This window comes from Pinus tabuliformis, chromosome 1_2, assembly GCF_031772625.1.
Source record: "Pinus tabuliformis cultivar Carrire ecotype Pingquan chromosome 1_2, CPIR1, whole genome shotgun sequence".
Classification (NCBI taxonomy): Eukaryota; Viridiplantae; Streptophyta; class Pinopsida; order Pinales; family Pinaceae; genus Pinus; species Pinus tabuliformis.
Window position 1 is genome coordinate 1,137,813,002 of NC_142298.1, and position 15,307 is coordinate 1,137,828,308.

The following is a 15,307-nucleotide window of genomic DNA, read 5'->3' on the forward strand; positions in this document are numbered from 1 at the left end:
CCTAACTACAGTCATATCTCTCCTTTTGGGTGCCATTTATTTTTAATCCAACAATTTAGTGCTTTTTCCGTGGGCAAGATTCCCATGAACTTACATATGATGGCATGTTCCTGCATGAAATCTCTAAACGCTGCAAAATCTGGGTCTTGAATCTCCAATACTGAATTTTTTTTTGCCTTTGGTTTACAGTTGTTGTTGGCTTTTCTTTGAGGCCTCTTAGTTTCTACTGCGATAGATTGGTTGGCTCTTGTCCCAACATCTCTTTGCGAAGTCGAGGATCCTTTTGAGGCATTTCCTTCTACCTTTTACCCGCGTCAACTACTTTAAATTTTCTGGATGAGTTGAAGGCATTGTAGGTTGTAAGCTTTGTAAAGAAAGACGCATCAGGTTCCCTTCCCTTGCCCATGACCATGTCCTGAAAGGAAAGGGCCTCAGAGCCCCGCCTTTATCATAACCAAGTCGAGTCGAAAAGCTCAGAAACCCTAGTGACAGAGAGAAACTATACTTCCGAAATTTATCTAAAAAACCTTTTTACTGATATAATGATAAATTAATTACCAACTAAAATATATATACCTTTTCCTCTATTTTGTTGGAAAATTTTGAGTGTGAAATTTTTGTAATTAATATTTATGTAAGATGAACCATTTAAGATAAAGCTCGAATCAATCCCAACTCTCCTTTTTCATCCTTTTAAATAATAATTATCATTTCGGTATGGTGGCATGGTATCTATGATAATGGGGTCGAAAATGAATGTAATGTCGTGTTCGCATATACGAAGTCGGCCTTTTGTAAGATGAGCAATTTGTAAGGTACGAATGAAGATATATATTCAAATTTAATGAGATTCATTAAATTGTCCAATGTTCACAACACAAATATCTCGACCACTGACACCTTGCTCCATTAGTCACAGAGAGCAGTCATTGGATCATATTGGTTATCAGGCGCCAGAGACTTTGGAGGCAGCGAGCACTTTTCTTGTTTCCATTTCGGCATCGATGGAGAGGAAAACCCAATTTTGTGGAAACTGTGAGAAGGCAAACGCCCCTTCACTTTGCGCAGCTTGCGTGAATAGCAATTTAAATGAGTATGAGCTTCTCAATGCCGCAAAACGTGAACGCCATTTGTTACAGAAAAAGTTGGAGGAGAAGCTTAAAGCCAACCGCGAGGCAGTCGAGCAGCAGCGCTGGAGACTGACCCATGCTCAAAACATTGCTCACCTTAAGGAAACACTTCGTCTCAAGCAGCATCAACTTTGTCAAGCAAAATCTGAAGTAGACGACAAAACAAATGAATTAAATACCAAAAGGAAGGAACTAGGTGAAGCCTGTACCATGTTAAAGGAGAAAAAGGCGAAAGAGTTGAAGTTGCATTCAGACAAAATTTGCGCCCAAAACTCAGCTCTCGCGGCACTCCAGGCAGAGCTTCTGCAAAATCAGTCTGTTGCAGTAAAACAGCTTTGCAAGATTTTCCCACTCGAGCATCTACATAAACGTGAGGATGGGAAAACCAGAGACGAAGGGTGTAGTGGGATTCAATATTCGTGTGACCAAATTTGTAATGTTCCGTTGCCTCGAGGTGTTAATCCATATTCTGTTACACCACTACAACTTGGGGTATCGTTGGGGTATATGGTGCAACTTTTAGATCTTGTAACCCGTTACCTATATGCCCCAAAGCTTCTTCATTCTGGGTTTGCAGGTTCTTGTTCACGTGTGCGCCAAACAACTCCGCACTCACATTCTCAAAGGAAGCAGCAAGAGTACTATCGTCTTTTCTTTCCAAGGAAAACTTTTTTCACCCATGCGACTAAACTATTGAACTTTGACGTGCAGAAAGCTATGGGGGAGGATGTGCAGAAAGGGTTATATCTTCTGAAAAAGGCTGTGGCTTGTGTCACTACCTATTATTTCAATTTATTTTCGATTCCTTTGCCGACTTCTGGTGTTTCCACTTTCGAAGCACTTCAAAAGATTTTGGAATTTATCGGTTCCAGAGATAAAGATGCTGCCGCTTTTCTGAAAGAAACAAAGTTAAGGTGTGGAAGACGGAGGTTACAGATCCTGGAGTCATCATTATCAGATCCCCAAATAGCGGCCAGCAGGTTACAGGAGAGTGAAATGTGTAAAGATGAAAGGTTGATGGTTGTAGGGAGGGGAGATCATGGGCCAAGTGGCTGCAATGAGATGATGAGAAAAGCAAAAGATGATGCAGGATGGGAAGTATTGGAAGGTCTTTTGCTGCCGCCACCACCTTCACAATCAGAAGATGTTGAACAGTGGATTATGGCGCTGCACCCGGACAGCAGAAAGGGGAAGTGAGCCATTAGATTAGATTCGTGTTTTAGTTAGGTTTTATGTTTGTAATATTGTTATTTTGGTTGGTTTTTTATTAAGTTGGGTAGGAATATATTTATATATGTTTAAATTTTTATTTTGATGGGGGACAATACAAGACCTCAAGGTTTAGTAAGATTTTATTTTCACTGCCATTATCAATTGAATTATTTTTAGAAAACATATTGTTTATATTGTTTGGAGGAGGTTTTTTACACTTTATGAAGTTATTGGGTAACTTATTTATGTTACTTATCTTGGCGTTGTGCTCCATACTCACATTGGGGCACAATGTGTACTTATGATTTCTCATAGTATTTTAAGTGTTTGGAGCATAACATGAATATTATCTTACTCTGGTGCATGAGTTGGAAACATTTTTTGGGGAGGGAAGTTCCACTCTATTAGCTCTTTGGGCCAATTTGAAGATCCAATCTTACTATGAATGAAACTTTACGATGAATTCAATGCATAATACAAGATGCCTATAGAAATGAATCTCATCCATTATAAATAGGAGATAAAATAACCTCCGATGTAATCTACCATGATACCAACATAACCATATGACAAACTAATAATGAATTACTATTAACATAGGGGCCTAGGGACCTTAACCAACATAGCATATAACAAACTAATAATAAATTACTATTAACATAGGGGCCTAGGGACCTTGATGAATCCCAACTTGGATTAAGAGGGATTTCAAGTGTATTGAAACATGTTCAAGTTTGTATTTAATATATGGGGGGATTTTGCATGCATTGATGTTCTTTTTGCATATTTTATAATGAACTTGGATTATTTGTGTTTATATGGTGTTGCACTTATCTAGCTTAAAATACATGGATAAATATGCATTTTGAGGTTGAAAGGATAATAATGAGGATATACTACTTGGTGAGCAATGATTTCGTGCCTCCAATGTTCATCACATTAGAATGGATTAGAGGCGACGATGAATATGATCATCTACTAATGTTTATTAAGATTGTAAAAAGCCTGTTGAAAAAGACCAATCCCTTTAAATTTAACACAAGCTATTTAGAGGATGAGGAATATGTAGAATTTGTTAAAGAGGCTTTATGTTAGTTTTGATGATGCTTCTTGGAAGTCAACAATGTTTTAGTTTCTTGGGAACAAAAACAAGATAAAGTATATGTTTACTAAGTGGGTTCGTGGGAAAAGGTTAAGGGATGAGAGGATCCACTCATCATAAGATTTGGAAGTCTTATTTGATCAAAGATTATAAGCAAAAGATAAAGGAGTTAGAGAGCATAAAGAAGAAATTATTAGATGACTTAAATTTAAAGGTACAATTAGATTAGGGGAATAATAATACAAATATTTTTCATAAATCTATAAATCATTATTTCAATGTGAATTCCATTTGGTAAATGTCGGATGGGGGTTCGTCACTTTCAACAAATATACATGGGAGAGAAACACATGACTATTATGGAGTGGTTGGAATGGACCAACTATTTTCCAACATTTCTTATTGATGCAAAGAACCAAAGGTTAAAGGAGAACAATGAGGAGGAACTTCAACTAGTCATTCATAGTTTCCATAAGGATAAAAGCTTGGGACTTGATGGGAGTATGATTGAGTTTTTGTTGGATTATATGACTTAATGGAGAAATACCTATTGAGAGTTCTTAATGAGTGTAACATAAAGTTAGAAACATTTAATTTATCTTCAATCCTTTGAATCAAAAGGCTAACATCTTTATGCAATTGTATGTATAAAAAAAAATCAAAGTAAATTCCATGAAAATCGAAGGAAATTTGTTAGTGAATATTTCCTTCAGTAACAAATTTCCTTTTGGGAAGGTAAAAATTACTTTCCTCGTCATCATTGGCTTTGCTTTGACCTCTTTAGGCTTGATCAAGAAATTAGAAAATAATATCTTTTCCTTCCTCTTTTATTTCTTTGAGTAGTTGAAGGGCTAAGATGAGTTGTTTTGAATGAAAAACAAATTGATCAATATAACAAAATCACAGTAGGAGTTAATATATAGTTTCCACACCTCCTATTAATGTATCGTAGTTTACCTTCATGTGATGAATCTAAGATGGATGCTTTGAATTTTAGAGAAATTATTGATCTTCAGTGTAAAGATACATGTATGTTCATAAATATTCACAAGTCATCATTGCCTTGGTTTGGTTTAGCATCAAAGACTTCTCAATTTTTCTCTCAATCCTTTCCATATCAACAAATTACTTATGAAAATGGGGTCAAGTACCTAGGATTTTTGCTCAAGATAAATGATTATGGAAAGAGGAATTAATGGGTCATATCTAAAGTAGATAATAGGATTTTCATTTGGAGCAATTGTTGGCTTTCTCATGGTGGTAGGTTCTTTTTGTTATATCTTTTATTTAGGAAATTCTTGTGTACTAGATGTCACTTGTATTTATTCCAAAAGGTGTTTAAGTTTCCTATTTCTTTGGTGTAGGAATTTGGAAGAAAAGGAGATTGTTGTGATAAATTGTAAATAAATTGCATTTCGAAAGCACCAGGGGGAATGAGATATTAAAAGAATAACACCTCTTTAGCAAAGCATTGATAGCTAGGTGTGTATAGAGGCTACTTGATGGTTAGAGCCTTTGGGCTAAAGTCATTCACCATAAATATATTATGATTGAGGATGCTTAAGAGTGGGTTCAACACCCAGTAAAAAGGTGGCAGAAATGACATTGATTATATTTGAAGAGAATGCTAATTGTTTCTCCCCTTAGCAGCAAAAAACATGGTCTGAAAATTTGGGAAGGCGACAAGTGTCAAAATTAGATTGAAGCCATGGGTTGGTTGTAGGGAGGGGTCTAGCTTATCTAATAGTTCAATAAAAAAACCTTCGAACTGGGGACCCTTTGCTGTAAATAAAATAAGATTAAAACCCTAAAGGAAGGGTCGAAATGTAAATTAACACCCTAGGGAAGGGCCCAAATGGAGACTTCAACGGGAAATCAAGTTGAATCAATTGTGTGAACCCAAGTTCGAACTGGGGACCCTTTGCTATAAATAAAATAAGATTAAAACCCTAAGGGAATGGTCAAAATGGAGACCTCAACGGGAAATTAATTGAATCAATTGCGTGAACCCAGGTTCGAACTTGGGACCCTTTGCTGTAAAGCAATAAGAGTACAATTTTGACCCCCGCAGGGGAGGGTCGAACTCGAGGCATTAACAGGAAATTAAGCTAACTTGTCTGAGCCCAGGTTCGAACTGGAGACCTTTAGCGTCCACCTAGACAACTATAATGATTGTTTGGTTGCTGATATTCCATTTAGTTGTTTTTGAGAGTTACTTCGAACATCTAAAGAATTTTTTTTTTCAATCCTTTCTTTGTCAAACGCAATAAAATTAAAATTAGGTTTTCTATGTACAGTCTATATAAATCTCGCTATGAATATGGCAAGACATTTTTTGAAATTTTCAATCTTTCATATATGGAGTAAATTTCGACGCAACTTCTATTTTTCGCTGATGACAATATTAAAGATCTTAGGCTATTTGGGAGGAGGACTATCTCCAGCATATTTATTCCACCTTTAAACACAGACACGAATGTCCGGAGTAAATTTTGCTGCACCTTTTGATCTTTAATGGCTGTAGTAAAATTTGGTTCACCTTTTGATTTTTGATGTCTCTCTGTGGTAAATTTTGATTCAACTTTCAATTTTAATGTCTGAACTAAATTTAGACGCAAATTTTAATAGACTCTATGGACCCAGGTTCGAACTACGGACCTTTGCTGGAAATAAAATAAAGAATCTCTGAACCCAGGTTCGAACTATGGACCTTTGCTGGAAATAAAATAAAGACTCTCTGGACCCAGGTTCGAACGAGGGACCTTTGTTGGAAATAAAATAAAGAATCTCTGGACCCAGGTTCGAACTAGGATTTTTTTTTTTTTTTTAACTACATGGTGAATCTATAACTATCAAGTTTAATCCACGGGAGACCCAGGATCGCCACTATAACACCAAGAGCATAACCAACCACCTGCAAGTCGGGTATGCTAAGATCCTATGATTTTAGCAAGAGCAGACCCAGTGATCAGGGGGTCCGCCCCTCTAGCCGCCACCACAGCAGGTCACTGTACTCCATGAGATTTGAACTTTGGTCTCCCGAGCTTCCCGTTTGACTTACCGTTAAACCACACATCACTGCACGAACTAGGGACCTTTGCTAAAAATAAAATAAAAAATCTTTTGCGCCCAGGTTCGAACTGGGGACTCTTTGGTGGGGACCCTTTGCTGTAAATAAATAAAAAAATATTGTCCCTTGACGGCCGAGTCGAACTGAAGGTTCGAACTGGGGACCCTTTGCTGTTAATAAATAAAAAAAATATTGTCCCTTGACGGCCGAGTCGAACTGAAGACCTCAACAGGAAAATAGAGTTAGATTGTCTGAGCCCAAGTTCTATCTGGGAACCTTTAGTGTATGAGACTATCGTAATAACCAACTACACCACCTAGACAACTGAATTGGTCTTTTGGTTTCTGATATTACTTTAGTTGAATCTTGATTGTTACTTCGAACGTTAGATAATTTTTTTCCCAATCCTTTCTTTGTCAAACGCAATAGCCTTTTGGTTGCTGATATTGACTTTATTGATTCTTGATTGGTACTTCGAACGTTAGAGAATTTTTTTCCCAATCCTTTCTTTGTCAAAAGCAATAGCCTTTTGGTGGTTGATATTGACTTTAGTTGATTCTTGATTGTTACTTCGAACGGTAGAGAATTTTTTTCCCAATCCTTTCTTTGTCAAGCGCAATAACATTGAAATTAAGTTTCTGTTCAGAGATCGAAATGGCAAAAATAAATTCCATGCCCGCAACTGGGAAACTGAACCCTGGTTAATAGACTGCATCAGACGCGCTAATATCAGAGACGCTTTGGACATTAAAACCTGGTAGCTAATTTTTATGTTCTAATTTTGCTTGCAATGTATATAAAGGAGAACGGACAGTTCCGCAGGCGTAAAAGAAAGCATTGGTCTAACGATTATGTATTTTTTGCTTGGAAAGTTATGAAAATTTGGGTCATATTTTCAAAAAATTCGTTAGAGATTTTTGTAAATTTAAGTAAAAGCTGTCAAACTTCATAATTGTAGGCGCCTTAAAAGTTTTTAATGGTGTTGAATCTATTTCCATCATCAAAAACATGATTCAAACCTTTACAAGATTTTTTGAAATTTTTTATACAGATTTCTGGCCACTTTTGCCGTAGGGCAATACGACTCCAAAAAAAAAAGATAAACATTCTATTTCACTTGTTTTATTCTCTTATAACCGTCAATTTTCATTATTTAAGTTGAATTTTAATATATAATTTTTTCAATATATAAATAAATATATTGTATTTTTTTAAGCTGGTACAAAACGTTTTTATTAATAATAAAAAGTTTACATTGAGAGTATGATTATGAAAAAACTTGGAGTGCATAATTCTAACTAGATATCTCAAGAGAGGATGGATTAGAATTGCTAAAAACCAGATAAAACTAAACTGAATTATTATCATTGTTTTGCAAAAACATCATCCAATCATAACATATATGTTCCCTTGGTTAAGTTTGGTTTGAAAATGTCAAAAAATTGAACTAGGGATGCCATTAGATACACACACAAAAAAACCAAGACAGTTGGCCTTCTAGTAGTTGGGTTGATACCATGTCCATTGGAACCACTAGTACATAGTCAACCTGTTCGTTGTTGGGTCAATTCTGGGAGGTGGAGCTAACATCAATTACTGCAGGAGTATTGGCAAGGTCATCAGAATTAGAGTCAAAATCAGACATTACATACTTTTCCACTCATTGTAGCCTTATGAGTATATCATCCAAGCAATAACTATCCACCTGTTTGTCATAGAGCACTAGGTGAAATAAGGTGTCTAGGTGTTGATGACTTGCAACAAAGTGCAGAAAGTGCAATCTTTGTTGTTGAAATTTCCTAAGGTCGAGAATCCATTTGAAGTGGTGATTACCCACATCTAAATCCAAAAAATAGGTTTTATCGCCAAATTCCCAAGATTTAAGGTGTCGTATATCTCATTTGATCTCTAGAGGCACTAAATCAAACAAGGTTGCTACTAAGTTCCAGCTAAAAAGGCGTTTAGACTAGGAATTGGAACTGCCACTAGCAGCTCCCCATCGACTTTCCATTCTTTGATGAGGTGGCATAATGAAGTGGAAATGTACAATATTTTTGCTTTGTTGATTGACCTTTAAAGAAACCCAAAGATTTAGAAATACGTTGACAAAGCAATAAGTAACAATGCTATGAATGAGGACTATATCATCCCCAACACCCACTAAGTACAAAACTAAACAATACTTATAACAATTGAAACACTTATAGAATGCAAACCCAAGCATTGTTGAAACTTCCACCAAGTATGAAAAGGAATGAATAGTGTGGGAAATAGCTCTAAGAAGCTTGGAGAGCCCAAACCCTTTAACCTCATAAACAAATTGAAACAACAAAGGTACCCATTAAGGTACCCACCTAATACCTTAACTGAGATTCCTTATCTAAGAACCAAGTTATGCTACTAGATTGGAAAGAAAATTGGTTGCCACAATTTAACTCAAATAAACGACCTACATGATACCGAGAAAAAGACTTAATGACATACGAGACCTTAGTAACAAACACTAGCATTACACAATGTGGTTGAAAATTGAGCATATGATACCATAAAATTTCCCATGGTAACCTCAAAGATACTAAAATTAAGCCTATGAAACCCTGATAAAGAGCACTGCTAAAACCAGATTGAAAAGTTCCTTGGATAACACACTCCACGACCAAAATTGGTCAATTAAAAGAGATACCTTGAAAGTCTAGGCTTTGGAGCACCGAGGAAGGAAGCACGACCACCAATTCGAATACAGGCCCTAAGGTTACGTTGTGCAAAAAGAGGATGAAAAACAATAACTTCCTTCAAAGTTTAATAAGCCCTTGAAACATAAATGGCAAAAAGTCTCAATTCCCTCATTCCATTAAAGTATACCAGGCCACCTAAAGATGGCTTCAAACACACCCAGTACATTGTACCAAACATCAAATAATACACTTTAGTATAAGCACCATAAATCATTTTTATTATGCTAAATAACCCAACGTACGCTCGCCACCTTGTGAATAATCGATGCCTTTTATAACGACCAAAAGAGGAAAAATGTCATAAATGTGAGATATTGTTGATTTTTCATTAAAGGAAAAAAACTAAACAAATTTTATGTGTGGCACACTTGCTAAGGAAAACATTCCCTCTACGCTACCATTAATGATTTAAGAGTGTGCATCCTTTCTTCCCACACTGGAGCGTGTCAGAGGCATAATGGAAACCCATCGAATACTAAATGAAGCACATTAGTGACGATGGGAAAAACCAGCAAGTTTTTAACTTCATCTCTCAAAACCCTTGTAGGCTGATATAAATATGACAACAATTGTTGTTATGTTCTCCTCACAGTATATTGCCTCCATGTTTATCATTTGTGTCGATAATTGTCAATGGTGTCACACATTCCAGCACGGAGATAATGATGTTACCACCCTATTAGGGAGAAATAAATATATTGTTAAAAAAACCATATATTTATTTGTTATATGTTTCGGAGATTTTTATCGTTAGTGATTAAAAAAAACTCCAAAACATATAAGTGATTAAAAGTTTAAACATTATATGTTTAAAAAAAAAATATTTAAAAAATAATAATTAAAAATATATTAAAATTTTAAAAATAAAATATTTAAACTATTAAATGTGAAACAAACGATATATAAACGTTTTGTAAAAAAATTTAATATGTATATTAAAATCTATATTTACTCACCATTAAACGAATCAATAAAATATTATTAAAAAAATTCTTATATTAAAATTTGGGGGTTTGACTCATGCTATGTTCAAGGGTTTATCAAATTCTGTTTTCATGTGGGAAATCTTATATTGGTCAGATTGGTTGTCCCTTCAAAGCTCACTTCAAGGAACATATAATAGGGTTTATCAAATTCTCTGCTCATGTGGGAAATCTTATATTGGTGAGATTGACTGTCCCTTTAAAGCTCGCTTCAAGGAACATATAGCTGATACAAACCATCTTTGTTTATCTAAGTCAGAAATCACTAAGCATTCATTTAATTCAAAACACCTTATTTTCGCAAGACTCGTATAATCAAAGAAGCTCTTGAAATCGAGAAGGACCCCAATAATTTCAATAAAGAAGATAGATTTAAATTAAGTCAAAAACATGTTATCGATCACATTTCTATTTAAATTTATCTTATTTTCTTTCAATGTTGATTGTTTATTTAATTGGCTTATTCCCTTTTTACTCTAATCCTTTTTATTTCTAGTTTTGAGATAAAAATAAAATAAAATAAATATTTAATTATTTAAATTTGATTTGTTTAATTTTTATTATTGTTAATACTGATGATGATGATGATGGTTAACATCCACTGAGACCAAACATTGGTCTATCGGACCTAAAGAAACAAATTATTTATTTTGATTTAAGATTTTATTCCTATGCTCAAAAAGCTTGGAGAGAAGCCTCCCGAGCTCACTATAATTTTTCATTGTAAAAGGCTAGGAAGGTCAGTGTTGTAACAAACATTGTGAAACGAAGATCTAATGTGGTTGAACGCGGGGCACTCTAAGAGGAAGTGGTTTTCATCCTTGATGTTCCTATTCTCACATATATGGCAGATCCTTTCCATCCATGGCGTTTTAGGAATTGCCCAGCAACCTGTTTCACTATGGAGCTCATGAGAATTCGTTCTAATCTTTGCTATATTAATTTTCTTCTTTGAGCTAGTTAAAATAGAGAGATACTTTTGATCTTCTAGGGTGGGGTTGATGACCTTCTTATAATAACTTAATTTTCTTTTAGCCGCTAAATCTTTCTCACACATTTTTTCTTTGAACTTAGAAGTAACAATATCTTTAATGTTATTTATGTTTTGCAATGCATCATTCTTGTTGATCTCCCAATAGTTTGAGCAGGACCTTGTGTCTTTATGCCACCCCCGATTGAGCCTTAGGTGGTTTTGGCTGGAATTTAAAGCTAGCTTAGAAAGTCTATGATTGTCTATGTTATTGAGTTTGTGCTTGTATAGCAGAAACCTAATCATAGCTAGGTTCTCAATAGGGAAAAGACCTGCTTCTATAAGGAGAATATGATAGGGTGTATTACTTTTAATTTTCAGGTTATAAGTTATAAAACGCTTCTGGATTTGCTCAATCTTTCTCCATGATTCTTTGGAGATGCTGCAACCCCAAACCTCACAGCCATATAAGATAACAGGAGTGAATAAAGTTTCAAAGAGGGACTTCTTTTTATCCCACATTACGAGATTTGTTATTTTACAATTATTTTCAAGACCAAAATAGGCTTTCCACCCGCCATTAATCCTTTTCTCAATGCTATGGTTCCAGTTGAGCTTGTGATGAATATCAATTCCTAGGTACTTGTGAGAATACACTTCCTCCAATTTATTATTGTCATACATAAAATTAGCGTAAGTGTCCTTCTATGGTTTGATAATCATAACTTTTGTTTTTCAGTGTTAACAGTCATACCCATGGTAGTGCAGAAATCCTTAAGAAGCCTGAGTTTCTTATCAAGATCAGATGGGCACCTTGTGAAAAGAATAATATTGTCAGCATAGAGAAGAAGGATGACGTCTATCCCAACTAAGATCGTGCCATCACATCCTGCTTCATCTAAATAGTCTTCGAGCTTATCAATGTAAATGCCAAATAGGGTAGGGGAGAGGGGGCAACTTTGTTTAACTCCGATGTTACACTTAATATCTTTCGATCACCCCTCATTGCTCTTTAGGTTGGCAATTACATTCTCGTATAACCTTATAGCGACAGTTATCAACTCGAGAGAAACCTTTAGCTCTTCTAATTTATTCCAAAGGTTGTATCTAGGAACCTTATCGAAAGCCTTTCTAAAGCCCACAAAACAACAAAATAAATTGGATTTATCAACGACATTCCTTCGCAATGATCCTAAGCGTAACGAGGTCGTTGTTGTTGAGTGATGCCTTCTGAAACCTGCTTGGCCTTTAGCCAGCTTACCTTCACTTTCAAGCCATATGCTTAACTCTATCCAAAACTTTAATTTTGTGTCGTTAAATTTTTAAATGTTTTTCATCTTTTTAATTCTTCAATTATACTAATAATAATTGATATTATTTTCATTATTGATTTAAAATTTTTATTAGTTTAAGTTTTAATTAATTAAATCAAAATTTTATTATTTTTAATTTTAAAATTAATATTTTTCTTTATTCCTTTTGATTTTACATTTTAATTATTTTAATTTTTAACATCATTATTAAAATTAAATAAAAAATTATTATTAATTATTTAAATCAAAATTGTCTTTATTTACTTTAATTTAATCTTTAATAATTTTGCTGAAATTTTTTATTATTTCTTATTTCTTTAGTTTTTTATTATTTCTTTAACGATTAATTTCTTATATAATTAAAAGTTTATTAGCACTTGCTTTTTCATTCAAATTTCTCTGATCCTAATGATATGAAGTTTCCACGTAAACATGGAATATGATATTAATATTATACACAATTCCATTCAAAAATCTTATACTAAAGTGGTTGTTTGTTATTTTCCAAAATTTGTGTATTTATATATATATATATATATATGCTGGTTGTTTGTTATTTTCCAAAATTTGTGTATTATATATATATATATATATATATATATTTTTGCTCCTCCGCTCATGGGACACTCGATGTAGAGGATCCACATGATCAAGGGACATTTATGATTGGCCACTTTCACAGATGTTCACCGTGAGTTCGACATATCTATTGATGCTTTGTCTACGGAAGGTCTCTACTTGTTTCCAGTTTATATCAGGTATCAGTCCTTTCAGTTGGGGTTCCTACATGATTTGAGATACTTCCCATGGGGTTGATAATGGATCCATGACTTTCTGGCTCCTGACTATTTATTTTTTATGGAGGTTATAATATTTCTTTTCGTCGAGCTATGCCTCATATTTGTTTGGCTATGGAAACATATCTCTGTGTTTATTTAGCACCACCCAACAATCTTTGTTTTATTTTTTATACTGAAAAGTGTTTTAGTTTTTGTGTAGTATTTAATCTTAAAGTATGAGGGAGCGCCATTATATGAAAGGGCATGTACATGCAACACAATGTAGGTGTATAGTCCATGATCTCTACATATTAAGTTAGACAACAAGAGTGGTGTTATTAAAAATATGCTTTAAGTTTTCTAAATGAAGGAAGAAGAGAACCCATATGCATTGAGCTTGGTAATTTTTATTTTGGATGTTTTCCCAGGTTAAAGGTTTCTTCTGGAATAAAAGCCAAAGAAAATCATATTGTTTTGGGTAAACATTATGTCTCCATATCTTTATCTAGATATCTTCTACTTGCATCTCTTGGTGGCTTGCCTCTAGGTGGTAGGTTTCCATGATAGAAAAAAATTGTTTTGATTAATAAACCCACCAAATCTTATCCTCTTGGTTAAAGAGTGAAATAAATTTGTTTTGAATATTTCTCCATAACTCATGTAATATTTCCCCATCTAGTTGTGGTTGCCAATTTTCCAGGAGGTATCCATGTACACCATTGTTGATTTTGATCCCCCTCTACCTATTAATTGACTATTGTGATTTTTTCTTGATTTTTCATGTATTTATTTAATCTTTCCAACCTAGTTATCCCTCCCAATTTTGGTAGTTGTTGCCATGAATCACCCAAAACATTGTTGTGCTGCCATTTTTAACTTCCTAAATATAATTTATTTGAATCAATTTCATCCTTTTTTCTCCTAATCTCTAAATTGATGAGCTCGGGGTTGAATTTGTTTCATATATTAGGTTATGCTAGGTTGTGTGGGGGGTGTACTTGTATTTCAAAATACTCTTCCAAAGATCACCACCTCCTTGGAGCCATCACTACTAAATATTTGCTCCATGTACAATAAATGTGATGGCTGGATCGTGAAGTCGCAACCCTCCCTTAAGTGTTAGGTCCCTATACTACTAGTGTAACCCCTTATTGTTATTAGTGCAGCCCCCTTATTATATTTTTGTGCCCATGTAATCCCCATATTGTTATTATTATGCCCCATAGAAGCCCACTATTATTATTGTTGTGCCCTTTACATTATTATTGTTATGTCGGCTTTGATTACATTATGACCCCTTAGACTCCTATATATAGAAATGAGGTATTGTCATTTGTATCATCCAAGAATTGTTCATTTGTGTAATGTAAAGGAGGTTTCCCCCTCGCAGAGGCTTATTTTAAAGGCATTCATCTATACTTTCTTCTATTTTATGAGCTGGTTTCATAACATTTGGATTAAAGCTTTGGATTCTAGGATTTTGCTGCTCCAAACAGGTCATCGCGGCATTTTCGATATACCTTTTTCGCTACGAAGTTTCAAAAGCTAAAAAAAAACGATTTGATAAGACATTGATCTGAACCTCGGGTCAAAATTTCAGATCTTGTCTCGCTATATTTTCGGAGATATGATCTAAGGAATTTAGGGTTTTTGCAAGCTCCAGAATTTCATCTCAAACAGGTCATCCTGGAATTTTTGCTATAATGTTTTTTCTACAAAGGTTCGGACTCTGAAATTAAAACCCATTTCAACTGAAATCTTGATTAAGCTCGGGTCTGAATTTCAGATCTTGTCTCACTATATTTTCAAAGATATAATCTGAGGAAGCTACTATTTTTGTAGACTCCTAAATTACATTCTAAACAGGTGAGCTTGGGAAAATTATCATAACTTTCTCTTTGACCGTCAGATTTAAATTACGTAAGAAGTTATAGAAAGAGGACGAACTGCAGTTTTCTGTATATATTTTCCAGATCCTAAGGTTGAAACAGTGACACGTGTCACTTCGTACAA

The 15,307-nt window shown here is 34.6% G+C and overlaps 1 protein-coding gene across 1 annotated transcript; it reads left to right on the forward strand.

Annotated features, from left to right (window-relative positions):
• The first annotated feature begins 1,004 nt into the window (after positions 1–1,004).
• LOC149210186 (uncharacterized) lies at positions 1,005–2,327 on the forward strand. The gene has a single exon (XM_089398901.1). It carries the CDS (start codon positions 1,005–1,007, stop codon positions 2,325–2,327), a length of 1,323 nt encoding a protein of 440 aa, XP_089255027.1.
• The last annotated feature ends 12,980 nt before the right edge of the window (positions 2,328–15,307 follow it).